General features: G+C 37.3%; 1 protein-coding gene across 1 annotated transcript; it reads right to left on the bottom strand.

Moving 5' to 3' along the window:
- Window positions 1-2,300: 2,300 nt before the first annotated feature.
- Window positions 2,301-12,099, bottom strand: sypl1 (synaptophysin-like 1). The gene is made up of 5 exons (XM_056245362.1): window positions 11,861-12,099; window positions 9,885-10,003; window positions 8,563-8,767; window positions 3,534-3,725; window positions 2,301-2,556 (listed from the first exon to the last, which is right to left on the bottom strand). The coding sequence occupies exons 1-5, from the start codon at window positions 11,930-11,932 to the stop codon at window positions 2,425-2,427; spliced, it is 720 nt and encodes a 239-aa protein (XP_056101337.1). The 5' UTR covers window positions 11,933-12,099; the 3' UTR covers window positions 2,301-2,424.
- Window positions 12,100-14,135: the final 2,036 nt, after the last annotated feature.

The following is a 14,135-nucleotide window of genomic DNA, read 5'->3' as shown; positions in this document are numbered from 1 at the left end:
ATGTGACGTCACCTTCGTCAGCGCTCGGCCAGTGTTCGGGTGCGTTCGGCTCGGAAAGGTGAAAGGTTGAACGTGTACCGTACATCAAAACATGTATCCTCCTGGGACCCAGGAATAGACTCTTGTCTACTGTAGTGCACATTATATTTGAGGGAATTTCTCTGACACTATACAAGTCACATGTCACAATCTGGGTGTCCTGTAAAGAGCACATTCAGGGCTTTTCAGAGATACCAAATGTTTGGAGGTTTCACCATGAAAACAACTTCTCCTTGGTCTTTAAAAATGTCTGACAATAATTTAAATCAGACTACTTTTCAAGTTGTATTTCATAAACCAACATCTCAGGAAAAGTTATGGGGTGTCAAATCCAAAATATGACTTTCTGTTGATTTCCTTTCATCTAGCACTAATGTCCACTGTAGAAGATATCAGTGCTTAAATCATGTTTATCAGGCATTTTGGGAGACACAACAAGTGAATATGGAAATACTTTAATATTCCTATGAAAAATTAGATATTATAGAAATGTTGCCAATTATTATTCCAATTATCACACTTTTTTTTCATTAAATGATGCTCCAAGAACACATTAATATGAAAATTAGATACATTTCATTAAATGGGAATATAAATTTATGGCCATTTTACCCACATATTGCATAGAGTAAAATGGTGAATCAATTCATTCCGTTATATATTTTATAACATAGTTGAGAATAATTTTTATACAAATTTTGGAACCCAAATATTGATTGGTGAATGAAAAAAAAAATTCCCATTCTTTTTGCCTACACATATAATTTCATGTCATTAATTTTTTGTTTTAAACAACTGAGTCCTGGTGTCCACTACAGAGAACATAGCATAACATATGAATAAAATATCATTTTTCAAAAAAAATTGTTTTACCATTTGTTTCTTTTGCTCTAAACAATGTGATGACATGAAAAAAAAAAATTCTAAATACTTTTTTTCTGGGTCTCAGGAGGATAGAGTACACTACAGTTATTGTTATTTTTCTTATTTTAAGTACTGTACTAAATCTGCCCATCCTGTAGTAAATGCACAACCACAGCACAAAACAAAAACGCATCTCACTGAGATATGAATAGCCTATGTGAGACAAATAAGCCAAACTCGGGCAGTCAGGAGGAGAACACCTGTAGGACATTACAATCTCTTTTGACACTCGAAAACATCCAGACTCTGACCTTACGACTGTGAACGACCATATTGAGGCATTCGCTCCGGATAATGTTTTGCTTGTTCTTTTCACAAATTGTGATCAGAGAAGTCACAGGATGAGCAAGCAAACAAAAGCGCTATTATACCAGAAGCAAACCCAGATTTATTTGGGTAAGAAATCACCCTTTCTCCCCAGAAGCACAAAACATGAGCTATCAGGCCTGCTTAGATCGCGATTCAAACACTACCAAGTGCACTTCACAGTCAATTTTATTCATCAACATAAGGAAAAAGAAACAAAAGCATGAATGAGAATGGAAGTAAAACAAAGAAAAGCCTTTAGGAAGGAACTCCAGCACCATTAGAAATGCTTAATACTGCATAAAATGCATAGATAACAATATAAAGGCAAAAACTACCATTTTCAAATGCAAAAATACACAGGAATGACGCTGTGTAAACGCCTGTTCACACCAAGGACCGATGATGATAAAGATACAATTATGCAACTGGTGTGAACGGGCCTTTACACTTGAACATATATGCAAAGGTTGAAGGAACAGCGAAACATCGTAAAAGTAAAATGTCATAGTGCATTAAAGACATTGCGTTTCCATTAAAAGTTCAAAAAAGCATCCAGACCGAATCTTACCATATATAAAGGTAAAACAAAGGATAAAAACGACATGTTATTCAAGTACACAAGAAATCAAAAGGTCAAAGATATAAAACATAAAAGGAGAAGAGAGAAAAATCACATGAATACAATATGCAATTTAACATGACACGTTCTTACAAATTGCAAGCATAAACTGTTGTATTTTTCGGTAACACTTTATTTTAATGCGTTACATGTATTTACTATAGTAATAACTATAAAGTATGCATAATTACAAACCAAACCTTAACCCTATAGTAGTTAATTAATATCACTCAGTAGTTAAATGTATAATTACACTGTAACAGGGACACATTAAAATAAAGGCTTACACTTTATTTTAAGGTGTCATGTTACAATACAATGTAATTAGTACTGAGTAATATTAATTAACTACATGTACTTGCTATAGGGTTAGGATTTGGTTGAGGGTTAGTTGCATGTAATTATGCCTAATTTACTGTTATTACTACGGTAAGTGCATGTAACATAAGTAACAAGGACACTGTAAAATAAAGTGTTACCAAATAAAATGTAACCGTAAGGCTAAAGTAAGTGTCATTATGTTGTGTGTGTGTTTAGATGTGCGCTGTAGCCGGACCCCGTCCCGCAGCTGGCTGAGCGTTGACCTTCTGAGAGTGCCAGCGCGTCTCCTTATACACAAACCAGGCGTTCCCAACCCATATGAGAAGATTCAAGTAACCAAACACCTGGAGATGAAGTCTGCAGTTAGTCATTTACAACATGCATACTTGCTTAAATGCATGCTGATCGTGCCAAAAATTAACTGCAATCAATCCCAATCAATACATTAATATTCTGGCATATGCAGCATTAAGGAAGTTAAATGCATTGAAAATGCTGTTTAATATTCATATTTATTGATTATTATTAATAATTTAATAACAATATTAACAATAATAAAACAATCAAATTGGATTATTATTAATATTTAATATGATTATAGCAAATATTTGTAATGAGAGGTGGATATACACTTTTCACAGGCTGTGATGACGCATTTCCACAGTTATTAACATCGATTTTTTTAAAATTAATGTACATTTATAACACTATTCTTACTTTGCCTTTAAATTACATAAAACAGAGGGAGTGACAGATAATTTGACATCTTTCTCTCTTTTGATGAATGTAATTTCCCCCTTTTTTGGAAACTCATAGAAATGCTATAGTGGATTTTAATGTTTAATTTTAATGTCTAATGTTGTTTTTTGTTTTTTCTTTTACTATTAGGGCAAACAGCAATGCAAAAATAATATTAGTTGGTAATGATATATAGGTTTAACCAACATTGCATCTTAAAGTCACCATGAAATCAAAACTGACCATTCTAGATTAAAATTTTTATGGAATATTGCAACATTTATTATAAATTATATATCCAGGCACATCATTTTTATTTTTTTATTCATGTTCCTCGTAATCTTGAATCAGAATATCTTCCCCTCCCTCTTGCAGTGACATCATCTCTTCTCTGATGACGAGGGCGGGGCTTGACCTGTCACTCACATGAGATCAGCCAATAGCAAACCACAACCATCCAATCAATTCCCCACAGACACAATCAAGCCCCGCCCACATTTGGTTCTAAATTCTAGCCGATGTTTTGTGAAAGTGGGTGTGGTTTTAAAACCTAAGACGTATTGCTGATTGTTCAGTGTCTTACCACAGATATATTGAGCAAGCGCATGCTGGCAAACTCAGTGACTTCACATCTGACACCTGCGTCCCTGCAGAGCGCCAGAGTCGAGTCCATGCCAGCCGTCCCGGTGGCGTCCTTCACCGTCTGCAAGCCTCGAGCCCACGCCGACGAGCACACCAGCCACAGGAACGCAAAGGCCGAAGTTAACACAAAATCCTAGCAGACAAACACAAGGAAACATTATCTAAAAATATCCCTGGGATATAAAAAATATGGTAACACTTTACAATAAGGTTCATTAGTTAAAGCTGCAGTCCGTAGTTTTTCCTTTTTGTCGCCATCTCTGTTTGAAATCTCCAATTGCAGTTATTCGAGGAATTATCAGCTTTACGTGGGTTGTGGATTCCTGGTTTTAATCCTATCTCACCAACAGGCAACAATACACCACCCTTAAGGGCATTTGCTCTGAATCTGCGCCAGTCTTACACGGTGTGCCACAAGGATCGGTGCTTGGCCCACTGCTGTTTAATATCTACATGCTACCTCTTGGGATGATCATCCGGAAACATGGATTACACTTCCACTGCTACGCTGACGACACCCAGCTCTACATCAGTACTAAGCCTTCTACTCCACTTCCACCAGTGCCACTTATCAACTGCCTGAAGGACATAAAGAACTGGCTGGACAGCAACTTTCTAAAACTCAACAAAGACAAAACAGAACTTATGGTGTTTGCCCCGCTGTCACTTCTTAAAAATGTTGATTTATACTGGATGTGGATGGCTGCTCAATCTCTGCATCTCCTCAAGTACGCAACCTTGGCGTCATCATGGACTCCACTCTCTCCTTCCAACAACACATCAAAAACACCATTAAAACTGCATTTTACCATCTTAAGAACATATCCAGACTTCGACAGTGTCTCTCCAACTCTGTAGCCGAGACCCTGATTCACTCCTTCATCACCTCCAGACTTGATTACTGTAACGGTATTCTGTTCGTTCTGCCTAGCAAGGCTACTGACAGACTCCAGTATGTACAGAACTCTGCGGCTAGGATGCTCACTCACACAAAGCTTGGACTTCACATCACTCCCATCCTGAAGAAGCTTCACTGGTTGCCAGTTAAGTCTCGGATCAAATATAAAATCCTCCTCCTGACGTACAAATCTCTGCATGGACTTGCACCTCAGTACCTTATTGATTTACTCCATCCCTACACTCAGCAACGGTCCCTGCGGTCCTCTGACAAGGACCTGCTCGCTGTCCCTAAGTCCAGGCTCCGGACATTTGGTGATAGAGCTTTCTGTGTTGGTGCTCCATCACTCTGGAACAAGCTTCCTCATGCCATCCGCTCTGCTCCCTCTCTAATGACCTTTAAAAACCAGCTTAAAACACACCTCTTCACTGAGGCTTATGGGCTTTAGCTCTCCTGCCCTCTCACCTTTCTCCTCCTATCCCCTCCCTTCTCCCCCCTCTTGCTTTGGTTAAAGGGGTCATGAACTGGCTTTTTAAATTGTTTTATATTGTTGTCTGAGGTCAACTTATGACGTTCGCTTGGTTTTTACATTCAAAAACATCAAAATGAATAACTAATAGGCTATTTTCTACCCTAGTTTTGAGCCTAGCTCAAAAACGCTCGGTTTTTATGGACGTCTCGCATTGAAGACTTGGAAGTAAACGCCCACTGCTGTGAGTGGATAACAGTTTTGCATATTATAATGAGTTTTCTTGTAATGCGCGAATCGGTGGGCGGGGCTAAACCGGCCGTGTTGAAGTAGGCGTTGATCTTCTTCTGCGGGGGTGGTGTTTTATCCTCTTTGTCGTCATAGTTCCCCACTTTGAAAAACAGGTCGTTTGCTGAGCCTGGTGTCAATAAAAGCTTTTATTGGACTAACAAGGACGTTTTCAGTTCTGAAACTTACAGGATATTCTTATAATTTGATGACCTCTTAGATGTCAAAAGCTCAAGGAAAATTTGATTTCTCTGTTCATCACCCCTTTAAGCGTCCTTGGGTTTTATGAAAGGCGCTATATAAATGAAAGTTATTATTATTATTATTATTACTTTTGTTCTTCTGACCAACTAAGGGAAAAAAATCATTGCAGTAAATCGCGCTGATTAAATCTAACGATCGTTTATCATATCACGTCAAACCGTGCAAATTATACTTTGTTCTCAAATTGTTAATGTTCAACGTCAGCATTGCGTGACTACATATAAAGCCCTTCAGATATTATGCTTGTTTTCGCATGGGCCGTTGCAGTCTCTTTCTTTCTGTAGCCACTCTGAAGTCTTCTGTATTTTACAGCGGGGGAGTCTCTAGTTGTCACTGGTGATTGTCGTTTGAACCTTTCTGGATCCGCCATCACATTAATAAGTTTAATTATATCAAGTGCTGTGAGAAAAGGCTATAAATCTCCACCTCCAACATCCTCACACTCATAGCCTACTAGCCGAGACTCTTCTTTATGTGTACAGATGTGTGTGTGTGCAGATGTGTGTGTGTGCAGATGTGTGTGTGCAGATGTGTGTGTGCAGATGTGTGTGTGTGCAGATGTGTGTGTGCATATGTGTGTGTGCAGATGTGTGTGTGCAGATGTGTGTGTGCAGATGAGTGTGTGTACAGATGTGTGTGTGCAGATGTGTGTGTGCAGATGTGTGTGTGTGCAGATGTGTGTGTGCAGATGTGTGTGTACAGATGTGTGTGTGTGCAGATGTGTGTGTGCAGATGTGTGTGTGTACAGATGTGTGTGTGTACAGATGTGTGTGTGCAGATGTGTGTGTGCAGATGTGTGTGTGTACAGATGTGTGTGTGCAGATGTGTGTGTGCAGATGTGTGTGTGCAGATGTGTGTGTGTGCAGATGTGTGTGTACAGATGTGTGTGTGCAGATGTGTGTGTGTGCAGATGTGTGTGTGTGCAGATGTGTGTGTGCAGATGTGTGTGTGTACAGATGTGTGTGTGCAGATGTGTGTGTGCAGATGTGTGTGTGTAGATGTGTGTGTGCAGATGTGTGTGTACAGATGTGTGTGTACAGATGTGTGTGTGTGCAGATGCGTGTGTACAGATGTGTGTGTACAGATGTGACGTAATGACGTAAAGACATGCTTGAATTAACTGCTGAAATCCACCAGCACCACTGGAGTTAAAAACATTATTACAAGCTTACCGTGTTGAATCGAGCTACGGCAAGCAGAGAGTGTTGAACACTGGCTGCTTATGTACTTGCTCAAAAATTTATTTTGGATAATTTTTAACCCAAAAAAGTTACGGACTGCAGCTTTAACTACCTTAGTTAACATGAACTAAGAAAGAACAATACTCCTTCAGCATTTATTAATCTCAGTTTATATTAATATCAACATTTACAAATACGTTATTAAAAACAAAGGTTGTATTTGTTAACATTAGTTAATGCACTGTGAACTAACATGAACAACGACTATTTTTATTAACTAACATTAACAAAGATTTATAAATATTGTAACAAATGTATTCCTCATTGTTAGTTCATGTTCGTTAATACATTAACCAATGAACCTTATTGTAAAGTAACAAAAATACATGTTAATACATGTTACACAAAAATACATGTTGTCCATCGTTAAAACGGTGTCGTGTAAATGGCAACGGAAGTGAATCAATCAAAACTAACTTTAGCTGGACAATAACTTTATTCTAGAGCTGCTGTAAAGCCAAAACAATCTCTATTAGGCTACTTTAATGTCCTATTATCTCTGTAAAGCTGCTTTGAAACAATCCGTATTGTTAAAAGCGCTATATATATACACTCACCTAAAGGATTATTAGGAACACCATACTAATACTGTGTTTGACCCCCTTTCGCCTTCAGAACTGCCTTAATTCTACGTGGCATCTATTCAACAAGGTGCTGAAAGCATTCTTTAGAAATGTTGGCCCATATTGATAGGATAGCATCTTGCAGTTGATGGAGATTTGTGGGATGCACATCCAGGGCACGAAGCTCCCGTTCCACCACATCCCAAAGATGCTCTATTGGGTTGAGATCTGGTGACTGTGGGGGCCATTTTAGTACAGTGAACTCATTGTCATGTTCAAGAAACCAATTTGAAATGATTCGAGCTTTGTGACATGGTGCATTATCCTGCTGGAAGTAGCCATCAGAGGATGGGTACATGGTGGCCATAAAGGGATGGACATGGTCAGAAACAATGCTCAGGTAGGCCGTGGCATTTAAACGATGCCCAATTGGCACTAAGGGGCCTAAAGTGTGCCAAGAAAACATCCCCCACACCATTACACCACCACCACCAGCCTGCACAGTGGTAACAAGGCATGATGGATCCATGTTCTCATTCTGTTTACGCCAAATTCTGACTCTAACATCTGAATGTCTCAACAGAAATCGAGACTCATCAGACCAGGCAACATTTTTCCAGTCTTCAACTGTCCAATTTTGGTGAGCTCTTGCAAATTGTAGCCTCTTTTTCCTATTTGTAGTGGAGATGAGTGGTACCCGGTGGGGTCTTCTGCTGTTGTAGCCCATCCGCCTCAAGGTTGTGCGTGTTGTGGCTTCACAAATGCTTTGCTGCATACCTCGGTTGTAACGAGTGGTTATTTCAGTCAAAGTTGCTCTTCTATCAGCTTGAATCAGTCGGCCCATTCTCCTCTGACCTCTAGCATCAACAAGGCATTTTCGCCCACAGGACTGCCGCATACTGGATGTTTTTCCCTTTTCACACCATTCTTTGTAAACCCTAGAAATGGTTGTGCGTGAAAATCCCAGTAACTGAGCAGATTGTGAAATACTCAGACCGGCCCGTCTGGCACCAACAACCATGCCACGCTCAAAATTGCTTAAATCACCTTTCTTTCCCATTCTGACATTCAGTTTGGAGTTCAGGAGATTGTCTTGACCAGGACCACACCCCTAAATGCATTGAAGCAACTGCCATGTGATTGGTTGATTAGATAATCGCATTAATGAGAAATTGAACAGGTGTTTCTAATAATCCTTTAGGTGAGTGTATATGACTTGACTGTACACTTCAAGCTCTAGTACTCACAAACATAGGGCCGAAGTCTGAGTCTCGGTACACATGCATGTATCCCAGATACACCAGCAGAGCCACCATAGAGTAGAGGAACGCCAGGACGGCCACGGCCACGAAGAACTCCACCGCGGACGAGGAGTCTCCCACCAGATGCGTTTCAGCAACGGTGCGGTTGCACAGAGTGGCGTTGTTCTCCAGCAGCCGCTCCTGGTTCAGCCTTCACCGGCAACACAGAGCACAGGAGAGGATATGCTATTATAGGCTTATTTTAATTGTGTTTTTGTAATTTTTATTAGTGTTTGGGTTTTTAAGTATTACTATTTAGGTTTATTTTATTTTTAGTTTTGTTTAATTAAAGTTTTTTTTTTTTCATTTAATATTTGTATTTAATAGTTGTATTTTTTTAATAGTTTTAGTTAATAATAGTAACACCCAGGAAATAGTTTATATAAGTCGGGCCAAACCTGAATGAGTGTTTCATTGCCGGAACTTAATTTGCTGAAATTGTCGTAATTTAGTAATGTCATTTTTATTAGGTTTTATTAGGCTATTTTGGTTTATTTTTTATTTCAGTTTTAGTTTACTTTTTCAGTTAGTTGCCAAGATAACATTCACCATTTTCCATTTATTTTTTTTACAGCAAATATTTCACCATTATTTTAACTAACAAAAATATTTTAAATAGTTTTAGTTGATAATAATAACCATGGAAAGAGTTTATATTAGTTGGGTTACATTTTTGGTATGTGTTTCTGCCATTTACATTATTATTATTATTATTAATATATATTTTTAAATATTACTATTTAGGTTTATTTTTATTTGAGTTTTAGTTTGTTTAGTTTAGTTATAGTTAGTTGGCAAGGCAACATTTCGAATTTTCATATAGTTTTTTTTTCATATAATATTTGTATTTTATTTAAGCTTATTTCGATTATCAAAAATATTGTAATAATAATAAAATAATAACCGTGAAATTAGTTTATATTAGTCACGCCAATGTCGAAACTTAATTTAAATTTGAGTTAAATTTGTAATAATTGTGTCATTTTTATTAGGTTAAATATATACATATAAAATTGATTAATTGTGATTAATCGTATATAACATAGATGTTTGTGTATGCACACACACACACACACACACACATATACATTTACAAACTTTTATGTTAGATGCGATTAATCGCGATTATTCGATTTGACAGTTTATTGCCATTTCAGTTTGTTTCCAAGACAACAATCATTTCATCTTTATTTAAATGATCAAAAAGGTTCTAATAGTTTTGGTCACTCGTAGCAACCGTGGGAAGAGTTCCCGTTACTCGGGCGAACCTGAACGGGTATGTGAGAGTGGCCGTGAGTGTCTCGTTGTCTCCTCCGGCACAGAAGATGGAGAGCTGGGTTCTGCCGGTGTATCCTCCACAGGTCCCGAACGCAACGACAGCCGTGAGCTGCAGAACAACACAACATTACATGAGGCGAAACGCCATGCAAACATCTTCAGTTTCATAAACAATACAAGCCAAATAGCTTTTAAATTTAACGCTCCAGCAGATTGGAATAATCAATCTGTGGAAATAAGATCAATTTCTTTACTTGGTTTGTTTAAACAATGCCTCTGTTACTAAAGATGCATGCAATTGTTGATCTACTGTCCATACCTAATGTTTATATTTGACTGTAGTTAGAAATTCGTTCATACTTTACAGCTTATTTACTTATTATTGGCCATCTTTGCAGGTGTTGTTTGTTTTGATTTTTCACTTCTTTGTTGTTATACAATTATTGTGTTATACAGGTGAAACTCGAAAAATTAGAATGTCGTGCAAAAGTATAATTTATTTCAGTAGTTCAACTTAAAAGGTGAAACTAATATATTATATAGACTCAAAGTGAGATATTTCAACCCTTTATTTGTTATTTTGATGATTATGGCCTACAGCTTATGAAAACCCCAAATTCAAAATTAGAATATTGTGAAAAGGTTTTCATAAGCTATAAGCCATAATCATACAAATTATAACAAATAAAGGCTTGAAATATCTCACTTTGAGTCTATATAATATATTAGTTTCACCTTTTAAGTTGAACTACTGAAATAAATGAACTTTTGCACGATATTCTAATTTTTCGAGTTTCACCTGTATTTTTGGGACCCCCTCGAAAACGAGATGATACACCTCAAGGGGTTTATCCTATTAATAATCACATTTTTAAATACAAATGCACAACCTAAGGATACACTGCAATGAAACAACCTCTCTTCTCCGCCCATGCAGATCATCTGACGTCCTAATCTGATCCTGAGCTCAGTTTTAACCTTTGATTCCCTGCCGGTTTGTGTTTAACCCTTGCTAAGCTAAATGAAGACCTGCTGTTCGTGGCCAAAGGCAAGCTCGTTTTCCAACACCAGATGTTTGTGTTCGCTGCATGAGACATCCTGTTTGCCAGCTCATTCTCAAGATGCAATCCTAACAAACACGGGGAAAGTGTTCACATCAGTCCGTCTCTCGGGTTGTGCTCGGCAACAGCTGACTCAGTAACGCCGTTTTCACTGCCAATGTCTAATTCCTTTGAGGAAATAAAGAAGGGAGGAACTTCATGTAAGAAGGTGGCTAAAGAAAACTCGAGACGTGCTGAGTTGCTGGTGTAGCGAATGTGCATTTTATGGGGGAAAAATAAAAATGCAGTGGAGTCCCAAGAAAAGTGAAAATGCCATTTTGAATTAGCTAACTATGCATAAGCATACTAAAATATGCATGCAATTTTTATATAAAATTTCTTAGTATGCATATTATACAAAACATAATCCATACGATCCAATTTAATTTCCAACATGGGAAAATCTCAAAGTAAAACAAGCAACTGTGAACAATATGATACACTGGTGTTTTGCCAGATGAGAAATGTATCATCTTTTTCCTCCTTTTATAACCGTTTTAATCTCCCTTGCTTTTATTTTGTGGTTATTTTAATTCCTTTCTGTGTAAAGCACTTTGAAATTCCAGTGTATGAAATCAAATGTGCTATATAAAATAAACTTGCCTTGCCTTTTCAGGTTTCCAGATTTAAAATGTTATAATGCATCCCACATTGGTATTGCTCACTAAATAATTCGTGTGCAAAAGTTATACATAACATGTTAAGTACTAAATCTACTAGTATAAGTAAAGTAGTTGTGCTAAATATTAAAGCTGGTGAATGTAGATAATTTGCATGGAAGAATGCATTCGCGTGAACGCGCTTTTTGCCAGGCCTTTGCCCTTCGTATGAAGTTATTAAAAGCATGAAAACGATTTCTTACTTACCCACTCCACGACTTTAACAAAACCCAGAGGCTCTCTAACAGGGCTCAAATTTAATCGGAATCCAGTCTGCATCTTTTCCCAGCGACCCAGAAATCCTCCAGGAAGAAAAGGAAGGAGCTTGAATCTTTTCTGGCTCAAGTTTTCATATGAAAAAAGTTTGACAGAGTGACGTGGTTCTGTGGTAAATGATGCTGCTCCTCCTCCGCGAGGAAACGAGAGTAAATCCAGATGAATTAAGAGAAACTGATGAATTTTTGAAGGGCGTTTTGATTTTTAGCAGACAATAATACAAGGCATTTAGTAGCCTAATATATTTGATTAAATCTGACGTGTGTATCCAATACACGTCATCACGAGGTGAAATATATAGTTCTCCCGGTTTTTTTATGCGCGTGTAAAACAGCCCAGCGAACAATATTTCAGTCATATGATTCTGTGAGACGCTAGAGATGGATTCTCGACATTCCTGTGCTCCGTTATAAACTCTCAAGTCTCTTAAAGGAACAGTCCACCCATAAGTTAAACTTGTCATTTGAATGACTTTCTTCAGGGTGCGAATTGTGGAGGTCTGTATGTGGAGCCATAATAGACAGATGCCTCATTAGCGGCTGCTTATATGGTCCGCTATATGTAAGCCGTCCGCCATATTGGAACGGTCAAAGCCGTGACCATATATATTGCGTCAGTTATGACTTTCCGTAATTATGATTTACCAACGAATGTTACATGCTGTTGTGTTGTGTAGACCCAAACATTACAAGTGCTAAACTAACACAATATAACAAGACAAAGAAGTTAGCAGACACGAAATTAAAATGCTACCATAGTTTTAAAAAAACTGTAATATTACGTTAATACATATCAAAACACAAACCAACACATCCTCACCCGAGAAAGGTTATGAATTTTTTTCCACTGATTTAAATCTCAGCGGTTTCATGTTATAGCATCTTGGAAAACTTGATTTTTATTGAGTAAAGACAGCACCTGAAATGTTGACTGTTCCAAGATGGCGGACGGGTCAACTTGGTCGAATGTGGTTTCTGTGGGTATTTCTATGGCTGGAATTCTTTCAGATCGGTATCGGGATCATTACAAAACAAGTACTGTATAGATATTGTTAAAACTTATATTTATTACACGTATGCATAACATTTGTAATACTTTAATATTTCTTTAAAATATTTATTATAGATGATTTACATGAAAATAACAAAAGGATGTTGTTATATAGAAAATTTGGCACTTTATCTTTTGCGCAATGATTGGCTGCTACCAAATATGACCAGTAAATACATTTTCTAAATCAAACGACCACTGTATCGAGAGAAATACAAGTCAGACCAGAATTGGTATGATATTGCTTTTTATTTAAACTTTCACACTAATGTTCCTTAACACAGTTTTAAACTCGTGATCAAAGTGAAGTGATTTAATTACTAGATTGAAGGCTAGTGCATCGAGAAACACTTTACTGTCCGTACAGCAGCTATAAAAGGGAATGGTTTCGTCTTGTTCACTATTCCATAAAAAAGGAAAAGAAATAATGACATTTCAGCAAAAAGGGATTGACTGTTGTTTTTTCAATATCCTGTCAAAACGGCATCGGTCATGTTCGTTTAAAATATCAGAAGAGGTTGAAACAAAACGGGAGACCCAACATATACATAAAAACATCCATGAAATTATAATTAGCAAGTATTGTCAAGTGTACAATCCAACATGTACACACACACACACACACACACACACGTGCCAGAGACTAACTGAACATCAGTCTTCTACAGATCGTAACAGATCAGTGAATTTTCTGTTGTTACAAAATGGGCATTAGACAAAAATAAAAACAGATCTCTATTTGCACTAATAAGAAGCCAGCTCTCTCAAAATAAAAACACACGCCGATATATACAAGAGAGGAGGCAGTTTGGCCACATTATTCTGACTATGGATATTTACTATGGTAACTCTGACGGTATTTACGTCCGTCATAAAAAATAATGATTCTGGAGTTTGAAACATTAAGTATACAAAATAGTAAAACCAAGCTCTTCTAAAATGGTTCCTGCTGTATAATAAAACCTGTGTTTTCAAATAAAGCTGTAGTGAATAGTGAATCATGATGGAGCATTTAATATGTTGGCAAAATCTGGGAAATGTAGAAAGTGAAGGGTCTATTATATCTGGTTGAATTCTGTCTTAAACATGTCCAGATTATATTTCACCCCAAACATATCAAAAAGAGAGAAATAAGAAATTATATTTTGCATAAAGG

The sequence above is a fragment of the Rhinichthys klamathensis genome, unplaced genomic scaffold, assembly GCF_029890125.1.
Source record: "Rhinichthys klamathensis goyatoka isolate OS25496 unplaced genomic scaffold, OSU_Roscu_1.1 h1tg000029l_1, whole genome shotgun sequence".
Lineage (NCBI taxonomy): Eukaryota > Metazoa > Chordata > Actinopteri > Cypriniformes > Leuciscidae > Rhinichthys > Rhinichthys klamathensis.
This window is presented reverse-complemented; position numbering and strand designations above follow the sequence as displayed.